The sequence below is a fragment of the Macrobrachium nipponense genome, chromosome 48 (genome assembly GCF_015104395.2).
Source record: "Macrobrachium nipponense isolate FS-2020 chromosome 48, ASM1510439v2, whole genome shotgun sequence".
Classification (NCBI taxonomy): Eukaryota; Metazoa; Arthropoda; class Malacostraca; order Decapoda; family Palaemonidae; genus Macrobrachium; species Macrobrachium nipponense.
Window position 1 is genome coordinate 15,193,354 of NC_087223.1, and position 17,959 is coordinate 15,211,312.

At 46.6% G+C, this 17,959-nt stretch overlaps 1 protein-coding gene across 1 annotated transcript in view; it reads left to right on the top strand.

The window, feature by feature from the left end:
• The window catches only part of LOC135205057 (zinc finger protein 318-like), a gene marked incomplete in the record, with an annotated part of 177,548 nt that overhangs the window by 152,354 nt on the left and 7,235 nt on the right, over positions 1–17,959 (top strand). The window contains 1 exon segment of the mRNA XM_064235327.1: positions 8,612–11,889. Within this exon segment, the coding sequence (XP_064091397.1) occupies positions 8,612–11,889 (3,278 nt within the window).

The following is a 17,959-nucleotide window of genomic DNA, read 5'->3' on the forward strand; positions in this document are numbered from 1 at the left end:
CATGGTGTCTTCCCCAGTCCCAGGTCCTTCCGGACAGGTGCAGTCGGGCCGTGTTGCTTCGGCAATAGGCCCGACTCCGCCGGCCTGGATGGAGGACCTGACGACTGTCCTGCGTGAGCTGACGAAGAAGAGGAAGGTGTCATCTTCGTCTTCGTCTGCTGCTGCCCTCTTCCCCTTCGACTTCTAAGGCCCATAAGCCGAAGAAGAAGAAGGCTGCCTCTCCCCCCTAAGAAGTCTCCTTCGGGAACTTCTAAGGGCCCGTCCCACCTCGGTGGGACGGAGGGTCCTTCTGCTGGTCCTCCTGCTCCTTCGGAAGCGGAGCCCGTCTCCCCTTCCGTAAGGAAGAGAATAGACGGGGACCAGAGGAGTATCGGTTAGCTCTGGTACTTCCTCGCCTGGTGCTAGCGGCGATGCCGCTACGCCAGGTTCCGGCTCGGTCTCTCGTTCGCGGGAGATCCCGAGTGTACGCTCTCCCTCGGGAGACCGTGCAGCCAAAGTTTCGGCGCCAGAGTTCGCTCGGCGCCAAGACCACGGCACGGAGCAGAAGGCTGGCGAGAACCACTCGGGTGACTCTCGCCAGGCCAGCGGCCGCTCTCGCAGCGACCAGCTGGTAACCGGGTTTTCCCCCTAAGAAGACTCCTTCGGGAACTTCGAAGGGCTCGTCACACTCCGGTGTGACGGGGGGGTTCTTCTGCTGGTCCTCCTGTTCCTTCGGGAACGGGGCCCGTCTCCCCTTCTGAGAAGAAGAAGAAGACGGGGACCAAGGGTGTGCTGGCTACCGCTGGTACACCCTCGCCTGGTCTTGGCAGCTCTGCTGCTAAGCCAGGTACCGGCTCGGTTTCTCGTCCGCGAAAAGTTCCGAGTGTACGGTCTCCTTCGGGTGACCGTGCAGCTGAAGTTAAGACGCCTGAGTTCGCTCAGCGTCATGACCGAGGCACGGAGCAGAAGACTGTCGAGAGCCGCTCAGGTGACTCTCGCCAGGCCAGCGGCCGCTCTCGCAGCGACCAGCCGGTACCTCGGGTGGACGTGACGGTCTCTGACCGGCCACGGGTTGAGGCTGGGAAGAGGTCCCCCAGGTCCCCTCGACCGACGGTACCAGCGGTTTGACGTGCCGCGAGGACGCTCACCGGTCTCACCGCGAAAGTGAGCTCTGCAGGTCACCTGACCGCCGCTCCCACAGGGACCGGGCGGATACGATGACCAGCTGCAGCTCGTCTGACGCACGGGACCGGGGTCGACGTGCTCAGTCGAGCCGCTCGCCACAGGTGAGCGGCACGGCCAGGCCTGCAGATCGATCCCCACCGCGGGTTGGTGATCGGCTGCAGCCCCCCACGTACGCTGGTCCTGCCAGCGAGCGGGGGGGGGGGAGCGTCAGGTCTGTCTCTCCACTACCTTCAACTTCCTCGGGCTACACCGGGAAGAGCGAGGTAGCTAGGAGTGATCGTGAGAGGTGCGCCACTCACGATCCCGTCACGATGCCGCACGTGCCACGTATGGTCTTAGGACCAACCAGGACGTACGCGCAAGTGATTGGAGGCGACCGTCAGGGGGGGGGAGGGGGGGGTAGCGTCAGTTCTGTCTCTCCGATACCTTCAACTTCCTCGGCATACGCCAGGAAGAGCGAGGTATATAGGAGTGCTCGTGAGAGATGCGCCGTTCACGATCCCGTCATCGACGCCACACGTGCCAGGTATGGTCTTAGGACCAGCCAGGACGTACGCGCAAGTGATTGGAGGCAACCGTCAGGGATCTGTTGCTGGTCCTTCTTCTGAAGGAGGAGGGTCTTGGGAGCTGCTCTTGTTGGAGGGACTGGATGGTCCTACTCCTCAAGACGCTGTAACTTCCGAGATTCAGAGTAACTTTGCCCAGGTTATTGCACTGATTCGTCAGCACAACGACCTGGGGGAAGGATCGCCGCTCCCACCAGCAGAGCCCATGTCTCTGCTCGAGTCGTTTTGGGGCCCGAGAGGGAACCCAAACCGACGGTGGGTTTGCCGCGATCGGAGCTTGCCGATTCTGTCTTGAACCAGAGTCTCTCGTCTCCGGACAAGAAGGCTCTCTCAGTTCTGGCCGGTCGATCAAGCTACTTCCACCTCCTCTACTGCGACAGCGGCGTTTCTACGTGTCTTCGGACACCGTATTTAAATACTCCTTCGGTCCTCCTGAGAGGTTTCGACCTCGACGAGGACTGGAATGAGTCGGAGGACGGTATCGGCTCTCTCCTGTCAGGTGTCGATCAGCCCCACCCAGACGACGTTCACAGTGGCGGCAGACCCTTACCTACAGTGAGAGTTTGTAACCCTCCTCGGGAAAACGTTTTCTCCTGACGATACGTTTTCCCAGACTCTGAGAGGCCATCGCCGCAAGGCGATGGCTGCTCCTACTCTTCTCCAACTGCTAGTTCCACTGGGAAGGCGAGCGAGTATCCAATTCCTCCCCCATTCCCTCTCTCCTTACGGCTACGAGGGAAAGGGGAGGGATCCTACAGAGATTTCTCTGTAGGATTCCACGTTGGGGACTGCGCTACCCGGGGGGACCTTCGGGTCCTACCTGACGTAAGCCCCGGCGTTGAGGAGGGATCCTGCCCCATTCTCGATTTCTACGGGAATCGAGAGGACCACCAGCCGATATCGTTTGACGAATTCGGTGGGGGTTTCGCAGACTGCTTAGAATTCTACGGAATTTCTAGCGCATTCAGAGTGTTAGTTTCTTACGATCTCCAAACACTTAGGCGAGACCACGGTCCAAAGTGAGCGAGACAAGAATCCCCGATATGTTACACGATAATCGGGAACCTCGCCTATGCTCGAATTCCTGGAATTTCTAGCATTAGGAAGAAGACTGCTGCTGAAAGAAGACTATCTCACAATAGGCGACCAACCTGGAATAGAGAAGAACGGACGGGAATATCCAGTTTGGCTTGAACTATCGTCTTAGTATTCTGTTCACCATTGAAGCTTTCCTTCGAGGAAGACTTCTTCACTCTCTTTGATAGAGACCGAAGGTGGTCGATCTCCAATCCTTATTTTGTTTTCTTGAAGGAAAGAATTTAGGATGGAGATCGTTGTTCAGAATCCTACAAATATACTACGTATATTAACCTCGCGACATGATTCTGCTAAGCAGTTGAATGGTCCGAGGGGTAGGCGCATATCCTGGTTATTCTACGGATTGCGACTTAGACGAAAAGTATTCTAATTGAACTGCAACTCGGGTTGCCTGCAACCTCCCAGGAGTTTCCAGTTTCAATTTTATATACTTATGGTGTTGTCACAACAACACCATTTAAGCTTTTATATTTACCGAAATTCGTTTCGCATAAATATAATTGCTCGAGCATATCTTTTTATGCTCGGTGGTTCTAGCCGAACACATTCCTTCGTGGAAAGGATTACTTGGCAACTCAGGATGACGAGTCAGCGACAGCTACTGCGTATTGAATTGCCCGAGGCATTTCAGTACCAGCTGCCGCTTTGAGATGGACGGTTGGTTATGTCTTTCTCACCTGCTTTGATTGAATACCAACCGTATCTCTGCCCAACAATCACGGACTTAAGTCTCTGATTAACGGGGATTCTCGCATACATGAATGACCATCTACTGCTGTGACGCTAGTATTCATCGTCTTCGGTATTGCGAGAATTTTAAACAGAGATATCTATTCGACTCTCATCTTTCTGTTTACCGCACGGTAACAGAATTCTGTAATAGTCCCTCTTGCTGCATCGTATCTCGATAATGCGAATGATTTTTGCGGAATCTGAGTTTGTCCTCAAAATATCTTGTATTCGGAGGTGTGCAATTGTTCATTGTTCACCCCGGATTAGCAGATGTATTGAAAGACATCGCCTACTCCCACACCTGCCAGCTCTACTTCCAAACGTTCAGCCCATGAGAAGCAGTTCTTCAGGCGGCTCTCCCCTGTGTTTCATTACTGAAGAACGCCCGCTTTCACTGCACACCGGACAGCAATGAAATGGCGGTTAGCGTTTTCAGTCATTTGTAAGCACAGGTTTAGAATCTTGAGATTCCTTCTCTCGATTCAGGTGGAAGACGTAGGTTGCATTCATTGCCTACCTTCGTCTTCAACGTCACATAGTGTTGTTTCTCCTTAAGCTGAGATTCAACGTCTATGAGATTTTCTTGCCATCAGGGACCTCGGTCTTTTGAAGGCAATTGACTTTTGCCTTTTGAGCTTATGCATTAAGAGAATCATCGCCGCGCCGTCCGGCATCGGTGACTAACAAATATTTTATTTGTTTGGTCTCTCAGCATAACTCTTTAAAGGGCGAAGGTCACGTGACTTACCCGGATGCTTGGACAACTTGCCTCTACTGATTCCGAACCAGTCAGTCGGCAGCTGTCAGAGCGCCCGAGTCAGTTACGAACTATGCTGTGGACTTAGTTCGGTTGTTCCAGAGCAATCATTACTTCGTCTTAATAGCTTGTCAGTATGAGTACTGTACATAACCAAAGTCGAGAAGAGGGATAGGTCATATGACTATCCCCTTCTTTTCGTCTTAGGTAACTGCATGACTTCTCTCGAGAAGTCAAGCACAAAGGGATGGGGATTTGTGACGCTCGATTTCGTACCAATCTTCGTAGCGAAGACTCAGAACCCTTCGGTAACTGACGATTGGTTCGAGTCCTTCACAATACCCTCCCTAATGGACTTCACCGCCTCCGATACGAAGGCTATGCTGCTGTGTCCTGTGAAGGCGCGACGGAGCTGTCTGAAGAAACTCGACACCCAGGATGAGTGTGGATGCCTCTTCATCATTCTCTCGCGTTCCGCAAGAACTTCTCCGTGGCGCAGGTAATGAAGGCAGGCGCCTGGTCCAACCGGACCGCATGCACCTCCTTCTACCTTCGGGATATTGCCCACAGTTCCTTGGGTCTTTTTCCTTGGGAACCGTGGTGGTTGCTCAACACGTTGTGTAGTTAACCCAGACCCTCGCAGGCTGAATAGCATCGAGTCCTGGTGTGACCGTAAGAATGGATGAGGAATGAGAGTGTGACTGGCTCCTCTTCCCATCTTTTTCTTCCCTCTACCTTTGGGTAGAGGACACGGTCGTCACCCTGCTGGGTAAGGACGAGATGCAGGTGAGCTACTCAATAGAGCACCATCCTATCCCTTTCAGTAGGGATAGGAGTAAATATCCACCACTTCCTCCAACAAGGGGAGGAAGTGGATGCCAATTTGAGACAAACCCATCATTTTATGATTGTCTCTTGCAAACAGGAACAAGTTCTTGCTTGCTGGTACGAAGAGATACGCTTGCCTCTCTCTTAGTACTTGGCCCAGAGGTCTGACCATTGATCCTGCGGTGCACACCCCGATCAATCGGACAGAGGTTTGGATCCCTCCCTTGCTCTTACGACCAGGGAGGCACTCCAGGGTTGGACGAACACCAGTCTGTTCACCAAAAAGACTCAGATTCCTCCCACCAAGAAGTGAGTCTTCCTATTGTTAAAGGACCGAGGGTTTGTATTACGTATCGGAACAAATGACAATTTGTCGAAAATTGCATTTTTCCTAACTATACAAACCTGAGGTCCTTTACATATAGTCCCACCTCATGCCACCCCTCACTCTGCAACTTTTTGCATGGGCCTAAAGCAAAAGTGATTCTTCACCTCTCGGGCACGATCGGACAAGCAGTTAACTACCGTTCTCCCCTTGTTCGAAAGCTTACGACCGTCCCAGCTGCCGCTAGTTACCTTCCTATTGTTAAAGGACCTCAGGTTTGTATAGTTAGGAAAAATGCAATTTTCGACAAATTGTCATTTTTGAGAGTAAATTGTATTTTTCCTAACTATACAAACCTGATGTCCTTTATATATAGTCCCACCGCATGCCACTCCTCACTCTGTTCCTGAGCCTAAAGCAAAGTGATATGTTTACCTCCAGTCGGGCGGGACTCCCGACGATCGGACAAGCAGTCACTGCCGAACTACCTTGTTAGTAAATCTTACGACCGGTCCAGCTGGTGCTGAATAGTAATTCCTTATGTAAAGGACCGCACGTTTGTATAGTTAGGAAAAATACAATTTACTTTCAAAAATTGTGATTTTCGGCAGAATTTGGCCTCGGGTTTCATGTTCCAACCCTTTGGGGATGGGGAACAACTTGCTCCCATATCAAGAGGCTGCTCCGTTAGTATCAGGTGTTTCACAAGGTTTGCGTGTCACTTCTAGTCTGGGTTTGCTCTCCACCGTTTTTTACTGGTCGTTGGCACCTTCACTGAGCGGCCTGCGGCTGTCATCTCCTGAGTTTTCCGCTGGAGATCCTCCGAGTATAGCTTGTACCTCTTTCATTCTCCTTACTTCCTCTTCGTCTTCCTCTGTCCCTCTACAAGCAGTTTCATTTGCACATCCTCCCCCAAAGTTGAACAACGCAGGTTTGGCTCCTCTCACTCGTCTTCCCTTCGGTAACAATGTGGATTGGGCTCCTATGCGGGAAATGATATGCATTTGTCTTTTCCGGAATTTGTGGTGGAGACGGAGTCAAAGGTTAACCCTTTGCCTCATTCGTTTAGAGTTCTTTCTCTGCAAGAGTTCGTTGCTGGCGATCCAGCGGAGATGTCTTTATGTCTGGTGTGAGCATTAAAAGTCTTTGTCAAAGGTTTAGCAACTTTATCCTTGTCCGTGTACACTTTTTGTCTCTCCACGAACCTTTCCTGTCCTCTGTCAAAGAATACGATTAATAGTTACTTTCTGAGGGAGGTGATTTCCCAGGCTTCTTAGAGTTCTTCTTTTATCATCTTCAAGCGTTGTATTACCCTGAGCGCACAGTATTCGGAGTATGGCCACTTCTTCCTTTCTAAGGAATTATTCAGTGTCTTCTATTCTGGAGTCGGTTACTTGGAAGTCCTCTCAGTGTTTACTTCTTTTTACTGAAGAGAAGTTCAATTCGCCTCATTTGAAGGCTATTCTCGTACCCCATGTGGGGTGTATTCATGTTAGCTGAGGTGGTATTCTCTTAGTTCGGAGGTATTTAGGTTAGCCGGATAGGGAATTCCTTTTAGTCTCTAGAATCTTAGATACCAGGGATAGTATGTTATAAGTATCTTAGTTTTTGATAGTCTCTGTACATGTGTCCAAGGGGGTGCTCTGGTAGATTAGGCTCTTTCTTTGCCGCTGAGATGCTTTGTGGCTTGTTGGTCGTGGGTCCTTATCTGCAACCCAGATGGGTTACCCGGAGGGACAGCGGCTCAGCACTCTGCTTCTTTCCCCTCCATACATCAGAGGCTCTGAATAGCCATGTGGGAAGCTCATCGTACTCCTCCACACGTGAGAGGTTCGGAAGAGCCACATGGGAGGTCGACAGACAGACAGCACTGATCTGATTGATGATCAGAGTAGTACTCTCCAGCACGACTAAAATTTCCTATGCAGAGTAGATTGGTGAGCTACCATCTTTGCGAGTGTAAAAGAGGCGTGCAGTAGAATTGCTCCCTCCTCTAAATCTTAATTGGGTGAATTTAGGTGTTCAGGGAGTGTATTGCAATATGAAGTTTTTTCATAATAAAACTTATATTATAATACTTACTTGAACACCTGAATGATTCCCACCCTCCTTTCCCCCACATCAATTTTGAACTTGAATAAAGCAATTGACGAAGGTAGGAGTATCGGCACACACCTATGTTAGCATTGCGAACCGTCTGTTACGGTAGCTCAAGTGACAAGATTTTACCTGCAGCGTTGGTAACGCTTGCTTTTAAAATTTCCCAATAGTGGTATTGGTAAATGAGAGCTGTTCAGGTATCACAATATTAAAATTTTATGAAAACTTCATATTACAAAATACAATAAATAAAAGTTACAAAAAATATTTATAACTTATTAAATTTAGCTTATTTTTATGTCTGTATTTTGGAGAAGAGGGTTGGAAATATTCACTTTCAAATTCTCCCGGAAGGTACAGAAAATTTGTCAGAAAAATTTTTTTTTTCCAAACCATGTGCATATGCATATCTAACTCTTTCTATTGATTTTTTTTTTTTATTGGCCATCCTTAAATTAAGCCTGGTCTAAAGGTGTGCATAGTACATATGTATTTACCCTGGTCTGTTGTGAGGGTTAAGTTCATATATGTATGAGCATACAGTTTGGTAATTATATTTTGATTCTCATACAGAAGGGATTACTTACGTCTTACAAAGATTACAGTACCACACTGTAATTCCATATCAAGTACTATGCTATTTTTCTCCCTGTAACAAGTCTCGGAACCTAACCTGCGTCTTAGATGCTGAAATTTAGACTAATTTAGGTTTGTCCCAACTTCAAAAGGAAAGAGAATTAAGAGAGGTGACAAATTTCCAATATCTTATTTGCAGAGTAATATATATTGCAGCTTATTACTCTTGAGTGATGTGCTTTCAAGAACTGTTGTATTTTGAATTTTAAATCAAGATGCAAGGAACGTGACACATCTTGTATATTTTAGCTGGTAATATCATAATCTAAGCTCAGTTTCAAGTGTGTTTTAGAGTACTTTTTCAGTATGATTGTAATGCTTTTAGATGCTGTAGAGAACTTTTCAGTATAAAATAAAGGTTTGTTGCTCTAGAATTGTACAGGCTGATGGTACTCTTACTTACAGACATACAAGGAAAACCACCCCAGCAAAATAGAATCATACTGGAAGGCCCACCAAGGAGCCCTGTTCAGGCACAAGATGCAAAGCAATAAAAAGGATACCAAAGCTGAAGCGAAAGACGACGTGTCTCAGCAGATAGAAGGGCGATTACTCCGTGAACTCAAGGCTAAAAGAGAGAGAGATGGAAAGCAGAAGGGGGAGGGTGGGAAAGAGAGTGAAGAGAAGATGACATCTGTGAGCATCAAGGTTGCTTCAAGGGAGCACAGGCCTGGCACACAGAAGCCCAAAGATGATAACGGTGGGTTAGGATTAGGGTCCAAGGAAAAGATTCAGGCTAAACAAGTGAAAGAAGGTAAAAGCCAGCCTAAAGAAGTTCACGAGAAAGTTGCAAAGGAAAGCAAGCAGCAGGGGAAAGAGAACGACGTACAAGTAGCCAGAGTGATGGCACAGTCGGCAGATGTCAAGGAAAAAGTTGTCGAGAAAGTAGTTGAATCAAGAGAAACAGACGATGTTGATAAACTACAAAGCATATCGCAAGACAAGCACACAAAGGAAAGCATATCTGGTACATCTGTCAAGTTCCCCCTGGTTGGGAAGATGCCTTCCTTCAGGAAAAAGGTGAATGGAAAAAAAACAGGCATTGGGTCTTCCAAAGACCCGACATCTTCAGATTCAAAGCTTCCTGATAGTAGCGATTTGTCGGACAGCGTAGAAAGTTTCCCCGTTGATGGAGGTAATTCTCACAACAAAAAGAGAATTGGAGGTCAAGATAACGAATCTATTGTTATGCCTTCAGACAGCATTGAAGAAAGCAAACCAGACGGAAAGGTGACCACAAATAATCCTGATAATGTAAACTTAACACCAGAGGGCATTGGCATGACCGGAACACTTACAAAAGGAAGCAGTACTTTACTGAGTGTGTCAACCACTAAAGAACCTGAGGAATTAATGCATGAAATGCACGAAGCAATGGTTTCCGACATGGAATTGGAAGAGGAAGGCTCGACAAGTGACCAGGAGACTGGGAAAGAAAATGATGTTGACCTAGACATATCCTATTTGGAAAGAATAGACAAGGGCTATAGCAAAATGGTTGGTCCAGACTTCGAAAAACCCAATTCGCCGTCAGACGAGAATGAGTCCGACGTAGCTTCAGCTACTGTAGAAGCTCTACAGTTGCTGAACATCCCTCTACCTGGTTTTGAGCCTTCAAAAAAGACGAAGGCCCCTGATCTCGTCCCGGAAGCAAAAGAGGATATAAACATCCAGCAGGTGATGGAGATTCCCTTGCCGCCACCAAGCGCCACTGCCAAAAATTTGGAGTTAGATGTCCTTACCCCATTTTCTCACTGTGCCCAGATTGAAGCGGGAATGGTGTCTTACAGTTGTGAGGCTCAGAACGAGATTTCCCTACCCCCTCCCATGTCCACGTCTAAAACCTTAGTGTTGGAGGCTCTCAATCCTTTTTCCCACGGTATGCAAATGGACACAGGAATGATAGCGTATGGAAGTGACGTCCCAAACATGTTCTCCTTAGAAAGCAGCTGCGTAGATGCCCCTATGCCATACAGTAACCACGAGTCTCTTCCGAGTTTTCCCTGTCACAGCCGGGAGTGCACTCCTCCCCCGCCTGGCACAGAAACTGCCCCTGAGCTTCAGGGGGAACTGCCTTATGTAGACGAGCACGAGAACTCAACTCCCCCACCTCCAGGAACGGAACCTTCACTCGTGGTCAAGAGTCCAGTGGAAGATCGTTCAAACAAGAGGAACAATTCTAATAATGTCAAAGAAAAATCTGACTGTGCAGTGGAGCCCAACAAAAGCTTAGATAATTCTGAAAAGAAAGGCAAGTCTTTACCTGCTGCTCAAGTCAAATCGTTGCGTAAGTCAGCGGAAATTGAGCAGAGGCTCTCAGAAATGTTTGCTGACGATTGCTCAGGAAAACAGAATGTTGCTGAGGTTGAGGCACATATTTTGGAAGGACCTGTTGTCAAAGATCTGTCATCGTCATCTCAGGTAAAGGGAAATGCAGAAACAAGCATAGAAAAATTGTCAGAGAGAAAAGACTTGAATATTCCAGTGAGTTCGGAGGATGCTAAAACAAAGGAACATGCGAAGGCATTGTCACCAGCAAATAAAAGTATAAAATCTCCTCTGGAAATTGAAATAACGGAAACGTCCGACAGTTTAAAATCCCATGGAGAGGCTTCTGAAGAAATGGATCCCAAAACTGATGATAAAGATGAGCTGGAAAGAATCGAAAGGGTAACCAAATCTTTGCGTGTTAATTTACACAGGGTTGTAGTTTCTATGAAAGACGAGACTGATTGTACCTTCCAAGAATCCTTAGATGATCTTGGGTCTAAAAGTTCTTTGGAGCAAATGATTTCTAATGAGAAAGATGCTTCAAAGGATGACATCACTGTTTTGTCACTTTCAAAGGATGATGTGAAACTAGATAGTACAGGACTTTCAAAGAAGAAATTGGCATTTGATGAAGAATGTGAAGAGAACAAAAATGATAAAGTCATCTCCAGCAACAACAGTCAAGAAACCTTGGTGTCCGAGGAGGGAGAAACTGTCGAGAAGGAGGCATCAGAAGTCAGTCCTAGGCCTAGACGCACCACAAGAAGCACGAGGTCGGATAAAACGAAAGTCGAAACTAGTACTACAAAGCAACCCAGAGGAAAATCGTCGTCATCAGTGTGTCCTAAAGTAGGGGGCAGGAATCTGTGCCCCAATGTTCCTGTCGAGACTGCGATGCTATTGGAGACACTGGTGGACTCGACCGAAGATGAGATCTCTCTGGATTCTCTTCCTGATCTGAGGAAGCTTGCAGAGATCAGTGTTCCTCCTCCTCCGGAGGAGGAGGAGGAGGAAGAACCCGTCACCTGTGCCGTCAGGAGATCCGTTCGGAATGCCGTTAACGATAAAGATGAGAGCAAGGCCAGCAATGAGACAGCCAAAGGCAAAAGCAAAGCCAGCAGCAGGAAGGAGGTGTTACCAAGCCGTAGATCATCCCGGACCGCTAAGTCCAGCAGCCTAGCCGAAACTCCAGATACGTCCAAACAGAAAGTGCCGGAGACATTGGACGAAAAATGCGAGGCCAAGGAGAGTCAAGGAGTTGGGCCTGACATTCAAGAGGAGGAGTTGCCAATGGAAACGTCCAAGAAGAAAGAGAACCCCATAACTCCCAAGAGGAACACCAGAAGGGCTGCTGTGATGGATAGCAAGGCTAAGCAACAAAAATGTTCACCTGCTTCAGGTGGAAGTTCATGGTAAGTATTGTTTTGTAATTCGTCACATATTGTGAAAAATCCTAAAAAATCTCTCTCTCTCTCTCTCTCTCTCTCTCTCTCAGGGATGTACCCAATGTCCTGTTGAGTTTTCTCTCGGGTTTAAGTTATATAAGAAATCAATAATAATTAGTACTTTGGCTGTGCCAAAAGTTTTATAACCTAATCTAATAATAATTACTTATTATTTTGCCATTGTCTTGATAATATAGATTTCACATCTTGTTATAAGTAGCCAGTAAATTCAAATATCTTCATTTGTATAATTATCATTTCATTTTTATGCAAGTAGCTTTCCAAGTAGTACGTAATTACATAGCTAAGAATGTCTTAAGTACTGGTTGCTAAAATTTGAAAATCATGGTAGTGATTCTTTTTGTTTGGTGTAGGTAAGTAGCCCTGCCCACTACCAGGGTAGAAGGAAAACAACATAGCAAATACCTCAATTTATTTCTGCCAGCTCCTTACAAAGGTTGTAAGCAGCAGCCTTTGGAAAATTTGGATTCTGTTGTTTACCAGATGTTTATAGTAGTACTATCTGTGGAGTATTTGTGATTCTTTTTCATAGCCATTCAGCATTTGTTAGGTAGTCTGGCATTAACTAGCAGAGTTTTGGACCAGTTGAGGTTAATATTGTTTTTTGCATTTTTCATCTGACGATGTCGGAATTAGGAGTGACGAGCACCCGTGCTGCAATACACGGTTGACTTCTGCTTGGTACGACTTACATTCAATGTGTACTAAATGTAGGGGTCAAGTGTGCTCTCCAGGATTGATTTGTTATGAATGTGTAGGCTTGGGTAATAGATAATGGAGGGTTTAGTCTTCTCACCTTTCAAAACTGGAAAAGGATAGGAAGCGCAAGGTGACTGCTAGCCAGGAATCTTCCAGATCTTCATCTGGAGTTCCCAATATATCTGTTTTGTCTCTTAAACCCAGTCTCACTTCTGTACCCACCTAATCCTTTACTCAGCTCCCATGCTTCCAAACCCAGTGCCATTGCCAGTCTTTAAGTGAAGTTTGAGCTCTTTGCTGACTCCATGGCTCAGTTAGGCGAGTCAGTTCATGGTCTTCTTGATAGAGAAAAAAGTGAAGTGTTACTGGAGGAGTTGGCTGTCTGTTCTGCTGATTCTCCTAAGCAAAGGTCCCTGACACACTCCCCTGCACCTGGGAGAAGTCATACCGGAGTCCCAAGGGAGGTCTGTGGGGTCTGCCCATGGGCAGTCTGCTCCTCAGTCAGTGGTGCCCAGGTGGGAAAAGACAGCCACGGGAAAGGTGTCTTGGATAGTGGTCATCAGGGTTTTCTTCAAGTTCTGAGGCATCGAGTCCTGAGAGAGAGCGCTGATGGCGCTTCGGTGATAATTCCAGATCACTGAAAAGGTTTGCGGTGGACGTTTCTTTAACCTCTCAGGTGCCACCCAAGAAGGTGAAAGAGATGAAGCCCTCTTGCAGTTTCTGTGATAGCCCAGTGGCTCTTTCTTCAGAAGGTTCTCCTGTTAAACAAGTAGGAGACGACTTAGCTTCCCGTCCTGCGGTTAAACATAAATGTCTTAGTTCAGTGTGCCATTGGCGCCAAGTGTTGTCTTTGGCACCTCAAGCAGTTACAGAATATGTTTCTGCTAGATCTCGCACACCTGGATGGTCTAGTGTGCAAGAAAGTGTAGGTGTTTCGTAGTGCCCAGTTCCAGTTAGTGTTATAGCTTCTGAGAGCCCAGTGGTGCCAGGCTGCATTGTCTCCTGTAGTGGCTTCTGAATGCCTGCTTGCTTCTGTGCATTCAGTGACTGTCAGCTGCTCTTCTGTTACAGACTGCACAGCAGTTCCTGATCCGTCGTGGGCGCCTTAACGCTCTTTGATGCCTGAGTGTCCATTGGCACCTGAGCGCTCATTGGTGCCCGAGATCACCCATTGGTGCCAAGAGTTCCCTTTTCTGCCTGACAACCACACACCACGCATAATGAGGTTCCACTAATGATTGTATACACTGGCTCTGACGGTTCAAACTGTCGTTGGACTCCACAGAGCTAAAGGCTTTTCGAGAGCATCTGCAGAGGCAATCTCGAAATGTAGGCATCGGTCATCCTCTGATGTCTATCAGAACAAATGGTCTGTTTCCTGCTCCAGGTGCAGAAGACATCAGATCTCTTCTTCTCAAACGTCTGTGACAGGGATCACTGCTTTTCTTGTGTTTCTGATGACGTCGAGAGTTTTGTCATTGTCCACAATTAAAGGATATAGTGATGTTAAGCTCTGTATTTAGGCATGAGGACTTACACTTGTCATCGAATCGAGACCTAACAGACTTCATTAAGTCTTTTGATACCTGCAAGCATTGAGACACTCAACAGGTCTCTTGGAATTTGGTCGTGGCCCTAAAATGGCTGTGTGGCCCTCCCTTTGAACCCCTGGCATCTGCTTCCCTCAGGAATTTAACCAGGAAGACCCTTTTTCTAGTAGCCTTGGCTTTGGCCAGAAGGGATAGTAAAATTCAAGCCCTTGATAGAAAGGTTGGATTCTTAAACAGGGACGCCATAGTTTCCTATCCTACGCTTTAGGATTTCTCACAGAACGAGAATCCTTGGCCTCATTCTTTCTCCATTAAGAACTTGGCTAACATGGTAGGCTCGGAAGATGAAGAAACGTCTTTATGCCCAGTTAGAGCATTAAAATTTTACCTTTGCAAGACAGAAGTATTAGAGGGGCTTCCAATAACTTGCAGTGTTCTGTGAAGGACCCCGCTCGCCCTCTCTCTAAGAATGTTCTCTCATTCTTCCTTAGAGACCTCATACGTGAGGCTCACTCCCAGGTAGAGGTAGATGCGCTACCTGTCCTAAAGGTGAAGGCTCATGAGATTAGGGCAGTGGCTACATCTCTGGTCTTTAGGTATAACATTTCACTGGCTTCCATTCTCCAATTCATATACTGGAAATGTAAGTCTGTCTTTGCGACCCATTACAGTGGAACCTCGGTTTTCGTACATAATCCATTCCTGAATCTCCCACGAAAACCGAAACAATAATTCCCATAAGAAATTATGTAAATACAGTGGTACCTCGAGATACGAAATTAATCCGTTCCGAGGCGGCCTTCGTATAATGATTTTTTCGTATCTTGGAACACATTTTACATGTAAAATGGCTAATCCGTTCCAAGCCCTCCAAAAACACCCCATTAAATTTCATAATAAAGCTAAATTGACCTATAAACAATGAAATACTACAACAATTTGGACCATTCAATACCTAAATTAAGAATAAAAATCAAAAACCTGTAAATAAAGTGTATATTAGTGTAAAAGAAATATTATTACTGTAACGTAAAATGTGGAAGCTTTCCTTTCGAGTGAGGCTATCTCCGATAGTGGTGGCAGAGGAGGAGGAGGACAAACGGCAGATAACGTACGTACGTACGTACACTTAACTTTACGAAAACACACACAAAATTTAAGGAAAGCCATAAAACTAAAATTTACGAAACACCTTAACAAAACTGTAACACTTAACTTACAAAAATCTAGAAATTACGTAAAAAAAAAAAAAAAAATTTATTTTTAATTTTTTTTTTTTTTTTTTAACGTAGGCTTTTTTTTTTTCAACTTCATCACCGTTTTCAACGTTCTGTTTTTCATCACTTGGTTCTTCCTTTTTGCTTTCAACTTTCTGTTTTTTATCACTTGGTTCTTCCTTTTTGCTTACTCCTGCTAATGCTGAAGGCCTCTTTAAAAAATAACGATCCAAGGAAGATTGCTTCTGCCTACTTTTCACAATGTTCCTGAAACGACTCAAGCAAACGTCATCGAACTGCGCAAGCATACGACCTGTGTGAGCCTTTTCGGTGTGTCTTTTTTCGATAAACAATTGCACTTTATGAAAAGCACCTAGAATATCCTTAATTTCCGCCGTTGTCATAGGCTCCTCCTCCTCTTCCTCGCTGCTGCTAGAGAACTCCAATTGAACGACGTTAAGTTGCATGGCCTCCAACTCCTTCAGGTCATCTGTCGTAAGCTCCTCTTGGTGCTCCTCGAGAAGGTCGTTGATGTCGTCCTCGTCGACGACCAGCCCCATGGACTTGCCGAGTGCAACGATCTCGTCAAGATCTGGTTCCAAAACAGTTTCGGGATCATCAACTGTTTCTGACTGCAGTACCAGCTTCGCCCACGTCGAATCCCTCGAAGTCTCTGGCGGATACGGCATCAGGCCAGAGTTTCCTCCACGAGGAATTCAAGGTTTGCCTCGAAACCTCCTGCCAAGCTAGGTCAATGAGTCGGATGCAAATGACGATGTCGAAATGCTCCTTCCAAAATTGACGCAAGGTGAGGTTTGTGGTATCGGTGATGTCGAAACATCTCTTGAAAAGATGTTTCGTGTACAGCTTCTTAAAGTTCGCTATCACTTGCTGGTCCATGGGCTGGAGGAGAGGGGTGGTGTTGGGCGGAAGAAAAAGAATCTTAACGAAGGAATACTCCGCTAGGATATCTTCCTCAAGGCCAGGAGGGTGGGGAGGGGCATTGTTCAACACCAGCAGACATTTCAGAGGGAGGCGCTTCTCTTCCAAAAAACTCTTCACAGTCGGGCCGAAACACAGATTTACCCACTCCTTGAACAAAAGCCTCGTTACCCAGGCTTTTGCATTAGCCCTCCACATCACTGGAAGCTTCTCCTTCAACACTTTGTGGGCCTTGAAGGCTCGAGGAGTCTCGGAGTGATACACCAGTAGGGGCTTCACCTTGCAATCCCCACTGGCGTTCGAACAAAGTGTGAGCGTAAGCCTGTCTTTCATAGGCTTATGCCAGGGTAGCTTCTTCTCTTCCTCCGTGATGTATGTCCGACGAGGCATTTTTTTTTCCAAAAAAGGCCAGTCTCATCACAGTTGAAGACTTGCTGAGAACTGTAGCCTTCCTTGTCATCATCTCGTCGAACATCTTTTTAAAGGCTTCGGCCGCTTTCGTGTCCGAGCTGGCAGCCTCCCCATGACGCACCACCGAATGGATGCCAGTCCGTTTACAAAATTTCTCCAACCAGCCATGCGAAGCCTTGAACTCTGGGGTTGGCGTTGAAGTCCCTTCCCCTCCCTTGTCTTCCGCCTGCGCAATCAAATCGCCGAAAATAGCACTGGCCTTGTGAGCGATTGCTGTCTCCGTTACTGTATCGCCAGCGATTTCTTTGTCTTTTATCCAGATGAGGAGCAGCCGTTCCATCTCGTCGTGCACATGGCTCCTCTTGCTGGACAAAATAGTGATGCCCTTCGACGGTGTAGTTGCTTTGATGGCATCCTTCTGTTTAAGGATGGTGCCTATTGTCGACGGATTACGGCCGTATTCCTTTGCGATCACACTCAATCGCATACCAGTTTCGTACTTCTTTATGATCTCCATCTTTGTCTCCAAAGAGAGCATGCGCTTCTTTCCGTGAATTTCAACTTTCTTGGGACCCATGACTACGTTAATTTACGTAAAGTTACACAATATACAGTCTTCGCACAACACGATAATATGTACTGCAACGAAATCACCAACGAATTTACGTTACTAAACGAAATCGTTGGAGCGAACGAATGCCGATTGCGTACGGTAAAGTTTCGGGTGCGGAGTGGCCGAGCTAAGGGACGCCAGCGCGTACGTATAGAAGATGCATGATGGGAGGGATGCTGTCCAATCAGAGAGAAGGATCTCATGGCTTGGCTAGCATCAGGAACCAATGGGAGAGCAGGAGGATGGTGGCGAGTCTACTAGCACAAAGATGGCGGCGTGCGGCGCGAGTTTCAAAATTGTTATCGGGCGAATCTCGGACTTTCAGAAACCTTTCGTATCTTGAAAACTTTTCGTATGTAGAGCAGTAAAATTTTTCGCATTGGCTTTCGTAAGTTGAGCCTTTTGTATCTCGAGGTACTACTGTACAATTAATGCATTCCAGAACCCTAAAAATATTTAAAAATACATTTTATAGGGATTAAACAGTTTTACAGAAAGAAAACAATGAGAAATAAATATAAGTGACTAATGAAATGAATAAATGAAGATTTAACATTAACTCTTACCTTTATGGAAAACACTTG